The sequence below is a fragment of the Chinchilla lanigera genome, unplaced genomic scaffold (assembly GCF_000276665.1).
Source record: "Chinchilla lanigera isolate Chin_1 unplaced genomic scaffold, ChiLan1.0 scaffold00024, whole genome shotgun sequence".
Classification (NCBI taxonomy): domain Eukaryota; kingdom Metazoa; phylum Chordata; class Mammalia; order Rodentia; family Chinchillidae; genus Chinchilla; species Chinchilla lanigera.
The window spans coordinates 5,243,001-5,259,080 of NW_004955425.1; the positions used below are offsets into that span (position 1 = coordinate 5,243,001).

The 16,080-nt window shown below is 41.1% G+C and overlaps 1 protein-coding gene across 1 annotated transcript in view; it reads right to left on the reverse strand.

Moving 5' to 3' along the window:
* The window catches only part of Papss2 (3'-phosphoadenosine 5'-phosphosulfate synthase 2), a gene marked incomplete at its 5' end in the record, with an annotated part of 72,849 nt that extends 56,769 nt beyond the window's left edge, over nucleotides 1-16,080 (reverse strand). Inside the window, 1 exon segment of the mRNA XM_005385890.2 lies at nucleotides 15,929-16,080. Within this exon segment, the coding sequence (XP_005385947.1) occupies nucleotides 15,929-15,955 (27 nt within the window).

Below are 16,080 nucleotides of genomic sequence, written 5' to 3' on the forward strand. Positions count from 1 at the left end.
TTACCTATGTTTTTCCTAGAAATACTGGAATTACAGAAAACAATAACAGAAAGGCAGGCTCATTCTGAGGAATTCTTCCCATGAGGTCTTTAATAGTCAACTCTATCAAATGTGACAAGGGAATTCTTTTGAATTTATTCCCATTATAACTTTCAAGGGTCAACAGTGAGGTCGGAGATTTTCAACATCAAGAACTAGAAGTTATTCCCTGAAGCCACTCTTAAGTGTGATACGGAATGAAGCTAACTTACAGAGACCGTCACCACAGGCAAAAGCAGCTGACTAAGAAAGAACGGTCTCTAGGTTTTTCCAGAAAGCTGTCTGCTTGTTAGATAACGGTAAAACAGGACAAGAAGACTTAGTTTTAAATGTTTCAGCTGGAATACTTAGTTTTAAATATTCTATGAGGAATGCAGGAACCATAGAAGTTTGATTAGCTTGTAAATAGCCTAATATTTTTGGAAAAAAAAAAAAAAACTGGAAAGGGCAAATAGCATACTTTAATAGAGAAAACCCTCCGTTACCAACTAGGTGCAACCCTGGGGCACGTGCCGGCGCTCCTGGCTTACGTGAAGTAATTAGGCTAGGCTGTGGCGCTCCGGTTGGGCTGAACTGAGGAGCCTCCTCATCAGCTTTTGAAGACTGCCTTTCACCCCAACAATCAAATGCTCCGGAAGTCGGGTCACGGCATCAACATTCTGGGAAGCTTGGCAGAGTTGAAAAACACAGAACTACATAATATCTACATATATCTACATAATATCTACATAATACCCATCCAGATTTCATAAATTAAGAGAAGCATTTAGATGTAAGCATAATGAAAGGAACACAAAAAAGCATAAAACCTGTATATGCATCAGTAAATTCTAACCTTGGACTGCAAACACATAAATATCAACAGAAAATTATAGTCTCAAAAGAACCTTGACTTCCCTATACATAAATAATAAATATGCTTGATTTAGTGAAAACAAGAAAACCATCCGAGGCATAGAATAACATGAAAGATACTATGTCATTAGCTGTGGCAGCATTTGTACTTTTTATCCAATTTCAAACTTATGAAATGAAGATATATCATGTTTTGAATACTCAAACATTTTTAATATAAACTACCACTCAGAGTAAGAGGTTGTAAATTTTAAATTTCTCACTGAAAAATATCAAGAGTATAACACTGGCCAGGCATGATGACATATGACTGTAATTTCAGTATTTAAGAGGCTAAAACAGGAAGATCATAAGTTTAAGGCCAGCCTGGGCTACACAGTGAGTTCAAGGCCATAGTGAGACCTTGTCCAAAAAATGTATAACATAGTATAAGCCGAGAGAAATATCTCACGGGGACATACACACTCTTTGTGCTACGGAAGAAAGAGATAATACTAAACAATAACAGCCAGTGTCAATGCTATGACTCAGAGGGCAGTGTAAGTCAATTCTTATAAGAGATTCATTTGAATCAGGCCTTACATAAATAAACGAACCCCCTCAGACAGCTTGTTATCCTGAAGTTTTAGCAAGCAGGGCATGAGTTCTTAAACTGTGGATCCTAGCTTGGTCCTTACAAAGGAGCCTATGAGCCCCCTGAAGCTGTATGTACAATGCGTGCCTGTGTGTGTGTACGTGCATGTGTGTTTGCACAGAGCTGTCATCCTTTTTTAAGGCAAGAAACTTTTCAGTAGCCTATGCATCCTTTCTCACAAAAAAAATGTTTCTAAATGAATGAAATGCAAAGGATTGCCCCCAAAAAGAATTATAATTATCAAAATGGTTTTTAAAAATTACAGCCCAGTAACAAAAATGCTCTTTTACCATCTTTAAATAACAAACTCTAGCTGTATGGACAGACAGCTATAATGGCAATCTTTCCTCTGTAGTAATAAAGAGCACAGGTATTTTGCAATACTTGCAACAGTATACAGTAATGTGAAGTAACATCAGTGGCTTTTATTGGTACTAGTCACAACACTGCTAATATTACTATGCTTGTTGCCTCTGTTCATAAGTGAAGGAAGTGTTACATTTCTGTCTTAAGTGTAAAAAAACTTTTTCCTATCTTAGTTGGCAGCCTGTCTGAGTTCTCTAGACTCCAGCTCTGTTGCATGTCTTTACCCACCTTGAAGGGGTTTATTTATAAGACTCCATTAGGGGTCAAAAATTAGAGCAGGAAGCCCTCAGCGAGCATTCACTTCTTGGGCTGCTTCTGGGCCTGCAGGCATAGAGCCCTGGATAGTCCCAAAGCAAAAGGCCAAAGGCAAAGGTTCTCTGAGGAAGGACAGGGATAGGGAGCTCTGTGAAGTTCTAGAACTGAAACTCAAATGCTTTTTATTAATACTTCTATATTTTTAATGTTCTGCATCGTTCCTTAAAAATGTACAGTAACTTACAAGATACAATTAAGCATAGTAAATGCTCATGAATACAAAGTGGATGAGAAAAAGAAAAAGGAAACATCCTAGGGGCATAAAATGAAGCAGTATTCAGCATATACAGTAGTGGATGCAAAAACCGAAAGTAGACCACCACTTCGCTCTGAACAGTCTGGCAGACCTCCTGGAGGGAAAGCATGGGCAGTCAGGCTCAGTTAAATGATTATTCGGGGGGGAAAATACTCAAAAAAATATAAAGTTTCTGGTACTAAGACAAGGCAGACATTTTCCCCATAATTCTTTGTAGTTTTCTTTTCTTTTCTTTTTTTAAATGCAGTTCAGGCTGGCCTTGAGCTCACTGTGTAGTCCAGGCTAGTCTCCAACTTTCAATGATCCTCCTGCCTCAGCCTCCCAAGTTCTGGGATTACAGGCATGTGCCACCACACCTGGCTCTCCATATACTTTTTTTTTTTTTTTTTTGGTTTTTCTTCAGTACTGGGAATCGAACTCACGAACTTGCGCTTGCCAGGCAGGCCTTGTGCCCCTGAGCTAAATCCCCAGCCCCTCTCCATATATTCTTATCAGATATGTGATTTCCAAATATTTTGCCTCATTTTGGGTCCTTTTTCACTTTTTTTTTTTGTCTTTTTGAGATAGGGTCTCACTGTGCAGTTCAGGCTGGCCTTGAGCTCACTGTGTAGTCCAGGCTGGTCTCGAACTTGCAGTGATCCTCCTGCCTCAGCCTCCCGAGTGCTGGGATTACAGGCATGTGCCACCACACCCAGCTGTCCCATCATTCTTTATAAAGAAAATTCTTTGGCTCCTTATCAAGAGCATGTTATAAATAATGAACAGTAATCTCAATAATATCATTTCAATAGAGACAATAATAAGTTCCACAGAACTTTTAAAAAATTCTTTAAACAGAATAATGCCAGTGCAGTAAACAAGTCAGCAGGCATCAGGAGGGACAGCAAGGTACTTGGCTATTAGAACTCTGACGCAGCCAGGGACACATTGATGAACAATGGCCTTGGCAACAGAACTGAGACCATCTGCGCTATGCTGGGTGACTGTCAGCTTTGCTTAAAAGGTCAGAGAGCACATGTTTTTGGTTCTGCAGGCCTCACACTCTGTGAAGAATACCCCTCCTTGCTGTGTGCCAACTATAAAGCTTTATTTACAGATGCTGAAATTCGAATTTCTTATTCTTTGCACATCTTGAAGTATCATTCTTTCTTTGATTTTACCCCCAGTCTTTTAAAACTGTAAGAACCACTCTTAGCTTACAGGCTTACCAAAACAAGCAGTAGACTAGATTTGACCCCCAGAGCATAACTTGCTCACCATGGGTCCATAGGAGCAACGTTTCCCCAACCTCTCCTTGACTCTGGTACCCTTCTTTTTCCACAAGCCTCTGTCTATATTGATGTTTTAAAGGTGGTAACCATTTCTACATTTTATCTGCAATTACAGATAAGGGCACCATGATGATATATAGATAGAAAACTTTATAGAAACTTTCTATTCCATAGAAATAAGGATATAATTCAGAATGAATTTGCAGCAAAGAAATGATTTAATTCCAGTTGTCCTCATTAAAATACATGTATGTATGTAAAAAACGAGTGGAAAAACTTAATGTACAACTTTCTGCATTAGAGGATCATTTGTTAGCCAGGCACAATGGCTCAAGCACACTGCAATCCCAGCATTCCGAGAGGCTGAGGCAAGAGGACTGGAAATTCAACCTCCGCCTCGAAAATGCCTGGGGATGTAGCTCATTGCAAAGGCCCTGGGTTCAGTCTTCAGTACTGGGGGGAAAATTGTGTATCAGATGAATCATTTAATTCATGTACTATAACATTTACAGCTCCAGGTCTCCCAATGAAAAAGTGGCCATATCACGTTTCACAACACACCATTAACTTGGTGCAATCCCAGTAAGAAAGGCTTCGTTTCAGTGTCACTCAGCTATCACTGAGATACTGTCTGCTCTGAGACAAAACATAGAACAAGGCTGCTGAAATGAGTAAACATGGGCTGACTCTGTACTACTGTATTGGCCTTCAAGAAGACCTCAGGAAATTTACTTCACCTCTTTATTATAGTGTCCTCAGCTGTGATTTATAACTCTTACAATTACTCATCATGGAGAACTGCGAGGATAATTAATAAATAAGCCTCGATGAGCATAATAAAACGAAGGATTATGCACTATTTTACCCTCTTGGGAGCACAGCACACCTCAAATTTCGTCTCCTGAAATGTATAACTCTATTCAGAAGATGCTTGAAACCACACAGTTACAGTATTCAAGCCAAGTCTGAGCTGCCCTGCTCACACGCACCCTGCTGGTCTTCTACCACAGGCGGGACTATCCTACCTTTACTTCCTTCATATTCTTTTTCAGTTGACTCTGGTAATGAGGCTATGTATATGGCACTGGCTCCTTGAACCATGAGAGATTAAAATTCTGTGCTGAGCTGTGGAAATACCAGTGAAACCTCTAGTACAACCGAGAACAGGCCCATAGCTTGTGGAGCTTTGGGAACTTGTAGCTCATGAATGCTCAACTGTGCGGCACTCACATAATGAACAAGGCAAGGTCTAGAGTTACATGTAAGTCGCTACGATTATTTCTAAGGACACTTCTTCTTGAGTGCATGCATTCACTTCCTAGAACACTGAAGCCTTGTATTACCAAGGTAAAATATTGGGTCCAATTCCAAGGATTACTGTTCTAAAAACTGGTCAAGGAGCCTCACCTAAACTCACATTTATTGCTTTTCGACGATATTTGCTTAAATTCACATCCCCTAAAGTTTATACAACATTCCAAAGAGGTTCTGAAAAAAATCACCTTCAAAGCCACCGCAGTATCTTTTTAGTTTCTTCACTCTGTAATCTGCATCCATACAGACACAATTAACATGCATGTTAAACACAACCAAAACACTCTCCTCCATTCTCACAGCCACTTAGTGTCCATTACATGTGTTATATTAACTGGGGAGGGGGTAGCTGAAAGCATGGCGTTCATGTTCTAGCTGTACCACTTGTATTCACGCATCCTGAAGCAAACAGGGATATGAAAACCAACTCCCTTACAGGTTACTTTGGAGCAGGATACCATATAGAAAGTCTCTGGATTAAAGCTTGTTCCTTTTCCCTATCTGGAGAACCCAAGTGAGTATGCCTCCCCAAGAGAGTTTATTATGTCAACAAGAATTAGTAATATAACATGGTGCTTATAAGGTTTTGTCAATTACAGCTTCAACCCTGAAAACAAAATGGAATAAACCAGTTATTTATGATGAGCCAGATTTTTCCGTTCACTAATTGTAGCTAACTGTGCAGAAACAACACATCCTTTTGACAGGGTTTTGTACCTCACTGTGAAAACAGATCGTGTGACTCCATTTCCGTACAGAAACCCCTACTTTTTTCATTCAAATAATGTGAACTCTCTCCAAAAAGACTCCAGTTTTATCTCTTGCCTTACACTCAGCCAACATGGCGCTCTTTAACATAAACCACAGTCTCCCAAGAATGGAATTCCTACCTTCTTATACTAATCACTGGGACACCGCGTAGGCTTACTGAGAAACTGAGACTTCCTCAATTTATGACAGAATAAAACAATCCCTCCCATTTTTTCCAAACATCCTGGGAAACCCTTTTAATAATACCATGGTTTCTAGGCACTCCTTGCTGATTTCCAATGAAACACAAGCAGTATCTGGCTGCCCAAATCCTTAAGCCTTGAACTCCAGTTGAGTCAAATTTTTATTATGTGAAAAATTCTTGGTAGCCTTGTTTCCTTTTATCACCTACAAATCACAGTTATGACTTGGCTTAACATTAGCAGCCTGTGGAAGCAAATCACTCTGTTCACGTTTACTAAACACTGCCATAGTGGTAAGGCCGAGCAATAAAATTATCCCTCATACTAGCTGAGTCTATGGACAAAAGAAATTTAGTTTCAGTTATGCACCTTATCTCACCAAAAGCAAAATGTGTGTGAAGATGAGGCTAGCATGTATTTGCTAATTTATGCCATTTACTTTCTTCTAAATCTGCTGAGGAGTGTCTCTAAATTGAATTCATTATTATCTTGCCATATTAGTGGTAGGTAGCTGGCAAAATATTGTACACTTTGGGTTACATTATGACTTACCTCATCCAGCTGTGTTGGCTGCTTGGCATTACGCCTCATTCTCTCTGTGAAATAAACAACTTCTTAACCACAGAAAAGCTGATAAGACATTAGCTTCTCCTCTGGGTAAATCTCTAAAGGCTCATTTGAGTTAAATGGGTTCCCTTCTGACTACCTGCTCACAAGCTTGTTTCAGGAGGTGGTGCGGACTAGATGAATTAATGCACTGAATTAATCTTTGGACTGGTGGTACAAGTTGCGTAAGTGCTCAGTAAATGCTGGCCTAAACAGATCACATTTGAGGGGAATTTTCTAACAAGACATGCTCTAAAAAGTGAAACTCTTATAAAACATGCAAATTCCCAAAGTGGAATTTTAGTATCTAGATTTTATATGGACCTTTACGTAGAAATATGGCTAATTTAAACCCAGGGGATGAATGCAAAACATTCTCTCTTTCTCTCTCTCTCTCTGTCTTTCTCTCTCTCTCTCTCTTTCTCTCTCTCACACACACAGTAACTACCCAAAACATTGTCATAATGTGTCCCCCTGGGCCAAGAGTTGAAATTATTACCTATGACTGGAAAAGATCTCGGAGGACTCAGCAGATTAGGTAGATTTACCTAGCAAGACCATATGATTACTGTAATCAACTTTTTGATGCTTCACAAACTTAAGAAATTGAAGTGGATGAATTTGGAGATAAAACTGAGTGAGACTTTAGTGTGTGACTGAACTTGTTCAAATTTCTGCCTACTATTTTTTGTTTTTATTTTTTGAGACAGGGTCTCTCTATGGAGTTCAGACTGCTTTTGAACTCACTATGTATCCCAGGCTGACCCTGAAATTGCAGCAATCCTTCTGCCTCAGCCTTCCAAGTCCTGGGATTACAGGCAGCCACTATCACACCCAGCTCTGCCTAATATGTTTTTATCTACATTGTACACTAAGTAATCATTGGTCTCTCCCTCTCCCTCTCTCTCTCTCTCTCTCTCTCTCTCTCTCTCTCTCTCTCTCCAATGATTACATAATTTGAGAAAGTTTAAGGAGGAGTAAAATGAGAGGGAATTGAGTTGAATTTTCTGAAGAGGAACAGGCCTATTGTTTTGAAACTGCACAAGTATTGCTTTTTGGTTTGTATTTCTAGCTCCAATTGTCAGAACAAAGTTCTAACAAGTCCTGGTGTAACGTGATTCACTGATAAACCAGCTGGGAGGGAATGTTTGTCTTATTTATAGAAAACATTTCTTTCCAAATAAAAAAAAAGAAACAAAGCTGTAAGACCTGGGCAGGGCCATTTTATGACAGAGAAATCCCTAGGCGCGTGGTTGGGTGGTCAGAGTACAGCTTAGTGAGTGTGTCACCAATTGGGTGGCTGCAAAATAGGCTTGGAGCCTAACAAAGCTCTTGGACACTGTGTGACAAGTATAATGCAAAGAGCTTGAAGAGGTGGCTCTTAATGATCCTTACAGAGGTGAAAAGCTAGGATGCTTTAAAACATACCCACACATTTTTAGAGTAAGGGCAACCTGAATGAGAAGCAAATAATTTTTAAAAGTTAACAGTGAAAAAAAGAAAAAGGATTTAATATGTAAGAAAAGTCTGCTGGAAATGTTATTGCTCTTGGCTCCAGACCACCACAGGACTTACCCAGCAGAAGGTTTATGGAATATAAAGGATGTGGGTGGAACACTTTATCTAGGGAAATTAAATGCTGTGTTCAGGAACAGATTTAGTCTGAATGAACTAAAATCTACAGGTAAAGAATACAGCATGAGGCTTCAATAGCTAGAGTCAGTTGTAACAGAGTTCCTGGTTTGGTCATTTAATAAATATTTGCTTAGTGACATAAATGAGGATTTTGACAGGAACTAAAATGAGAAAAGATCTTTGAGGCTCTCAGGAATTAAAACAAACAAAAAAACATGCAGTGGTATCACCAGCAGGGGACCAAAAAGTTAATTCAGGTTTTTAACACCAGATAAAATATGGAACTGAAAATCAGCACTAAGGTGTTAAGCTGCCAGTTTTGCTGGAAGTTACGAAGGCATGAACTGTCTGCGAAGTACTGACTGAGGAAAGGTGTAGATGAATGAGGCATGTGAAGGCAAAACCTTAGATTTTTTGTCTTTTTTTTTTTTTGGTTGTTTTGAAACAGGGTCTCGCTATGCAGTTCAGGCTGGCCTTGAGCTCACTGTGTAGCCCAGGCTGTCCTCGAACTCGCAGTGATCCTCCTGCCTCAGGCCCCCGAGTGCTGGGATTACAGGCGTATGCCACCACACTCGGCAAAACTTTAGATTTTATTGTAGGTGGTTTAAATCAGTAACTAAAGTCTGCAAATGATTTGACAAGCACCCACTAGGCATACATTAAAGATAAAGTAACTGTAGTATTATTAGACTGGTTTTCAATATTTCATGGATAAAAGTCATTATTTTTATAGTAAAACATGTAAAGGAGATAGTAACAAGATTATTGGCAGCAAATATTAATCTGGCTTGGAAATGAGCATTATTGATGCAGCATTTGATGCAATACATTTATGAAACTGTTCTAGAAAAGCTTTATAACAGATCACAGCAGCTGGGGATATAGCTCAGTAGTACACTGCTTGCCCAGCCAGTGCAAAGCCCTGAGTTCAATCCTTGGTACCACGGGGAAAAAAAAACAAACAGACCACAGACTATATACTTTTATTGCTGGAAGTTAATATTTGATACTATACAGATTGAGTTTGTCATGCTTCCACAATACCAATTACAGCAAAATCAACTTCCGGAATAAGTTTAAAATGTAGAAAGAGTTACCGATAAGACTTAGAGAAGTCGTATCAGCTAAGTAATGAGAACCACACTATACACCAAGTGTCATCAGAGGCCAAGTTATATTTCAGCTTTTAATTTGCTGCACTTTTACAGAGAGAAAAGAGTTCTTTTTACCATGTGTACCAATTTACTCTAAACTGAACCTGTTTTTTGATGATCAAAAGGCAGAAAAGAGAAAGAAGCCAAATCCAAGGCTTCTGATTGATTAACCAATTAACTTTCTAGGAAAGCTTTATTTTCTTTATTAGAAAAGAAGCAAAGGGAACTGAGAACCAGTATGTGTGTGAGAAAAGGAAAGATGTCCTACCCTGTGCTGAGCCTGGGGAGCGAGGGCAAATAGCTTTGGGGACTGTTAAAGCAGGGTGTTTTTCTGATCTCAGAGAAGAGGCCCAGGTAGAGCTCCTCAGCAGTCCCAGCACAGCCACCCCAAAGCAAGCGCCGGTTCCCACACTCCTGGGGGTAGTAGGGAAACATCAAGGACCTTAACTAGCTTATCAAGTTTTCTCAGAGTCCCAGAGTCCTACTGAAGCAACACAGTGACCTCAGGGTACCCAGCAGAGTATCAAAGCAGCAAGTGGAACTGCTGAAACCAAGGAGGTCAGCCAGGACGCTCCTAAATAGACCAACACCAAGGACCAGCTAGGACAATGAACGCGTCTCAGGCTGTCTGCGCTAGCAAAGGCCCCAAGATAAGGTAAGAGCCCTTTCTCCCTCAGACTATTTCTAAGAGAAAACAGGTTAAATTACATATTTCTGATTACCTGACTCAAGTCCATTTGTTCAGTACTCCCTTTATAAGAATGAAAAAGGTATGATAAGTACAGGTGTGATATAAATCATTAGTGATACACAGGAGTTTTGCAAAGACAGGTTTGTGTTTTCAGCAGTGATGGTGTTAGGTCATTCAACTCTTCTTTCAGCTGATAAATAACTGAAAATGCTGGTTATGATATAAATTAATCTAATTTAAATCATCAAATCGCCCATGAAATAGAAAGAAACTGCCAGGCCAAATTTCAGGGGAAAGCAGGAATCCAGAGAGGTAAGCAAGCAGGCAGACACTTTTATCTTCTTGGAACCATATTTGCAGGTAGCATATCTGAATGGATTTCAGCATCCTTGCTGGTGGACATGGAACGGAAATCAGAGCACAGCCCTCAGGTAAATGGGGAAGATTTAAAACTCCTTCCTCACTAGTTAACATAGTTGTTCTATGTCTTCTATTTCTTTGCTGAAGGAAACTGTTAATGAGTCCTTGATTGATCAATATTGCATGTCTCTATCTGTATTCATGAGAAAGCACTTTGAAGATATCAATATGCAATACAACAAGCATTGTTAATTTCCTACCACTTTGTTTGTAACTCTGTATTGTCTGTACTGTTCTTTTGCTATTTTGTAAAATGTTGTCTGTCTGTTAATGTTTTCCTCCTTTTATTTTTAAAATTAAAAAAAAAAAAACAACTCCTTCCTCACATGAAGCTGGGCTCTTAAGAGATGCACCCTAAAAATAAGCATGAAGCAGAAAAATCCATCTCCCACCCTGAGGCATCCCAAGGACAGTTGCCTTCACACATAAGGCAATGCCAAGTTAGTGGGGCTCTCAGGTATCCACAGCCTAGTCTGAGGTGCAAAATTGCAACCCAAAGTCACACCATCTGGGTGGTCTAAAAGAAGTGGCAAGTTTAAATTCAAGTTGTCCCAGACCAAGACCTGGCAGAAGTAAAAGTAAATCCCTTCTGAAAATGGCTACTATCCTAAGCCTCAAAGAATCCTTGAAAGTAACTTTTCATCAAAAATGACAAATACCTAATCAAAAATAACAAAGCATGCACGAACAGACAGATAAGAGGGGAGAGAGGAGAAGCTCATAAAAATATATACCCTAAGAATAAATTCATGCTCTAATGAATTCTGGAGTCATTCATTCATTTAATCAACAAATATTTATCAAGTACGTAATTTGTGCCACTTTTCTGAAAGACGCCCTTTCAGCTGTGATGTGAAAAGATCACCCAGAGGCTAAAAAGCCAGTTGAGCTACCATCACATTTATGTTTATTTATCTTTACCTTCTGAGTTTTCCTAAGACTTCCAAACACAATGAGTAATGAGTGCCCATTACTATTTAGTGATAGATTCTGAAATAATCAGGAATCTTTTAGGACTGAGATTGACATTACAGACATTCCTTGTTTTACAACATACCTGCTTAACAACAGGTCAGACTCACAACTGAGGCACGCAGTTCAGACTTAGGACCCACTACTCAGACTTGCAACCCATCTCCTTCTTTGTACAGCTCTGTACATCTTATTATAGGGCCTCAATGTCTTTTTTTGTAGAGTACACCTTGTTTATACAACACTGTAATTTTCGCTGATTGTACTGTACAGTATAGTACTGTAGTTTTATGTTCTGTTATACATTACAGTACTGAATGTAAGAGTTATGCAAATAAAAGGAAAGTCATCAAATGGAGTTTCCTTTGACCATTTCTTCGTTCTGAATAGTGTAATGTACATATGACATACAATTCTTCATTTAACGACCTTGTAGCAAGAGCTACTGACTGGGCCATTAAATGAGGAATGTCTATATTGATTCCTTCTCAGATTCTCATTTTCTAAAGGTTTCCTGGTTGGGCTAAGACTAATTATGCCCTTGGCAAGCCATAGTGCCATGTGTTTTAACAGAAAACTGATGAAAGATAAAGATAGCTCTCTCAAGGAGACATAAAGTTCAATGCCAACTACACTTATCTTTTCAGGGGGAGTATGATGGGGGAGATTGAACCAGCAGCCTTTGTATTGAGCTACACCCCCAACCCCTTTTAATTTTTCATTTTAGCACAGGGTCTTGGTAAGTTACTGCATTGTCCAGGCTGGGCTCAAACTTGTGATCCCCCTGTGTTAGCTTCACAAATTGTTGGGATTACAGCTAAACAGCACCACCACGTAACTACATTTATCTCTAACTGTACTAAAGTCCAAACAGACCTACCTATTATTAGAGATCATAGCATGAATTGAGAAACATTGATTTTCAAGGTAGTTCTGGAACCGCTGAAGGTACAGGAAGGGTGGAGAAAAGTTAGACCAATATTTACTTATACATAGACCGCCTTTCTTAATCAAAGCTGTCGGCAAAAATTTACCAACTCAATATTTATGTTACTTAGTTGTGTCTGTATTAATTATCAGCCCTTTTGTCTTCTCCCCAGATTTTTACAATAAGGATTTCAATTGTCACATCTACACTTCTGCATTTGTTTTCCCTTATTAAATATCATGGCAGTTGTCATTTACTGAGCCTTCAGAACAGTGCTTTCTTCTAAGCTATGCCAAACCACAAGAGTATAGTGTAACAATAACGAAGACCATTATTATTCCATTTTACAGAGGAGGAAACAAGAGGCCAGAGAGGTTACATCCTGGCACAGAGGTTCAGAGGAGCAGGAGCTTTGATGTTGGTCAGACTTGAATTTAAATTGTGCCCCCTCCCTGGCATTTCTCCTCCCCTAGAGATGAGGCTCCGTTTTTTGATTTGTTTGCAGTGCTGGGGATGAACACAGGGCTTCATGCGTGCTAGGCAAGTGTTCTATCAGGGAGCTACATCCTCAGCCCAGGGCTCAGTGTTCTGAGATGGGGGCTTCTGTGGGGATGAGATGGAAGCCAGTGTGTCAGAGTACATGGCTCTAGGAAGTGCTTGCTTCCCTTCTTCCAGGGGTTTCTCAGCTACAAATCCATGTCTACGTTAGGCAGTATCTTCAAATAATTTTAAAAGGAGCTACTTCAGTGAAAATAATGTAGCATTGTACAGAATGTCAATAATAAAGGAAATGCAGGAAGGGCTTTTAAACCCCTTCATTCTGGGGCTGGGGATTTAGCTCAGCGGCAAAGCACCTGCCTGGCAAGTGCAAGGTTGTGAGTTCGGTTCCCGGTACCGGAAAAAAACAAAAACAAAAAAAAACCCCTTCATTCCTTCCCAACATAGACTTGTCTGACCTTTGAGAATAATGTAATTTTTCAGCTGGCTATTTTCAGGCCATCACAACATTATCTGTACAGGCCTTAAAAAATGTGACTCCAGGAAACGCTGAAAAGTGTAGATGTGACCATCGAGATCCTTACCATAAACAGGATTTTAGCTTGTCTTCCCTTCTCCCCAGGTCTCTGGGTGCAGTACGCCTCTCCTGCTCCTCTGGGTGTCTAGGGGATGGGGTTGGAGGTAACTCAGGCTGGGAAGCAGCGATGTGACTGCTAAGTGCTTTTTTTTTTGTTTTTTGCGGTGAGGACATTTAGCACAGAAGAAATGTACTGCCTTTGTAAAAAGCACATTTCAGGTTTTCAAGTTAGGAGAAAGTCACTGTTACTCTTTGATTTAACCCCAAACTATTTACTCTTCCTATAGTGGTCTGAACTGAAAGCCCATATTCATCTAGAAAGGAGACCAAGAAGCCTTGGAGAGATGTTTCGTTGGTAACAAACACTTGCTGACACAGTCTTGGATTACTTTGGTGCATCTGCATTGATTATCAGTCTGTGTCTCCTGCCCAGGTGATCACAATAGGGATCCAGGTTGCCACCATCTGACACAAAGCAGGGGCTCAGTAAACACTTGAAGTCACTACAGTGGCTGCTGTGGGAGCTGATGTTCCCCTACTGATAATGTGGAAAACAATGCAATACTGCACGTTCCTAGCAAGATCAACCCAGCCCTATTCCTGGGCTGGCTTCTGACATGAGTAAGACTCACTTTTCAAATGATTTGATTAGTTCAGAGGCCTCACGTATGGATGGCTTTTGGACTGCAAAATTTCAAAACACATGTTATTTAACATTCAAAGCTTGACAGGTTCCGTATGCATTTATAGCTGGATTGTTAATAGTACCAATAGTACCTATCTGGTCTTACTGTGTTAGGCTAAATAAAATTTCTGAAGTCTTGTTTCAATCAACTGTTTCTAATGTTCATTTAATCCTATAGAGACCCCCTCCCCCAGAATGTTTAAAATGTGTGCATACAGAATCCAAATCCTAGTCCTCAAATTCCTCACTCATGACTATGCAGTCTCCACAATGGATGTGTAAAAACCCTGCCCTCAACCCTGCACTTCCACAAGCTCCTGCTAACTCAAAGCATGAAAAGCCCATTCATCCCTTCCTGACTATGGTTGACAAAGCTCCCATCAGATCCAGAAGGAATTTTTCTTTCTTGCTTTTATTTTTTTTGAGACAGTCTCAAAATATAATTCAGGTTGGCCTAAGGCAACCCTCTTGCCTCAGCCTCTCCACCGCTGGGATAACAGGCTTGCGCCACTATGCTGGCCAGTATTCTTGATTCAGGCAGGGAGATGAGAATATAGCTCCACTGCTATAGAAAATGACCATTATGGAAGCTTGTCATTTAGAAGACACCATTTAGGATTCCACAAAAACTAATATAATAAAATAGGAATACAAGTGATCCTCACTTAATATTTTAAAAACGTATTACTGAGAAATGCTCCACTTTAAAAGCATCCCTGTAAGAGGCGGCCAGATCTGGACTGTTGTCCCATCCTGCACCAATGCTCCTTCCTCCCAAAGCTTCCTGATGGTCCAGTTTGGTCCCCCGGGGTTCAGAGTCCCAAGATCTTCCCCTGCCACTGGAGTGGAGCTTCAGCCCCCACAGGGCCCCGCTACAATCTTGCCTACCTTCTTGGTTTTTCACACCTTCCCAGCCCACTGTTGTACTCCTCAAAGATATTTCAGTGATAAGCCTTATATAAGGACATTATATACACATTTATCGAGCACCTACTATGTGCCAAGTGTCTATCTGAAAGAGAACTTCCCTTTTAGAAACCACCACAATCATCTAAGGCTTGCCGTGTGATGGTTTAAATTGAATGATCAACAGCCAGACTACTTCGTAGGATTAATTTTAACCGAGACTTGAGGACCATCTGGGGTGATCCAAACGCTGTCTGCGCGACTCCTTCCAACTCTTGGACTCTGTGGTTACCGCGGCCATTCTCCCCACCTTCACTGACGTGTCACTGACCCGCAGAACTGCTGCCATTTTTGAGGATGCAAAATTTGTAAGAGCCAGTGTTGCTGTAAAGGGAAAGGAACTTTCTGGTACACCCTCCTATTTTCCATTCAAAGAAGACAGCTCGGATCCATTCCGACGAAAACCGTACCTGCCGGAAATAGTCCCCTCGTCTCACTTCAGCAAACTGAGCAGCCGCCTCCTCTCAGCACTGATTTCGGGGTGCCACCCGATGCCAGTGAGGAGCAGACTGGTGTACCGGGCTAACCCCTACCAGTTTAGACACGCGTTGGTCAGTGGCAGCTCCTTCTCTGAAAGGCTGTCACTGAAGTATCCTCCAAGAGGGCTCCGCGGTCAAACCCCGGTGCCCGTGGCCGACGGGTGCGGGGATCAGCCCCCGGCGCCCCGCGGTCCGCTCAGCCCTCCACCCGCCCCGCGGCTCGGGTCTGGAGGACGCCAGCGAAGAGAGGGAGTTCCCGTCCCGGAGCCCGCCCCGCCCCGGCCCCGCGCTCCTGGGGCCGCGACTCAGCCTACCGTCTTCTGCTTCTTGACCCCCGACATGCTGCAGGCTGCGCGGCCGGCTCCGGGCGGACGGAGACGCAGGGCGCTCCGAGGAGGTATAAAAGGGCTCGCAGACACGTCGCACTTCCCCCGACCGCCCCTTTCCCCCCCTCCTCCCCCGCTCC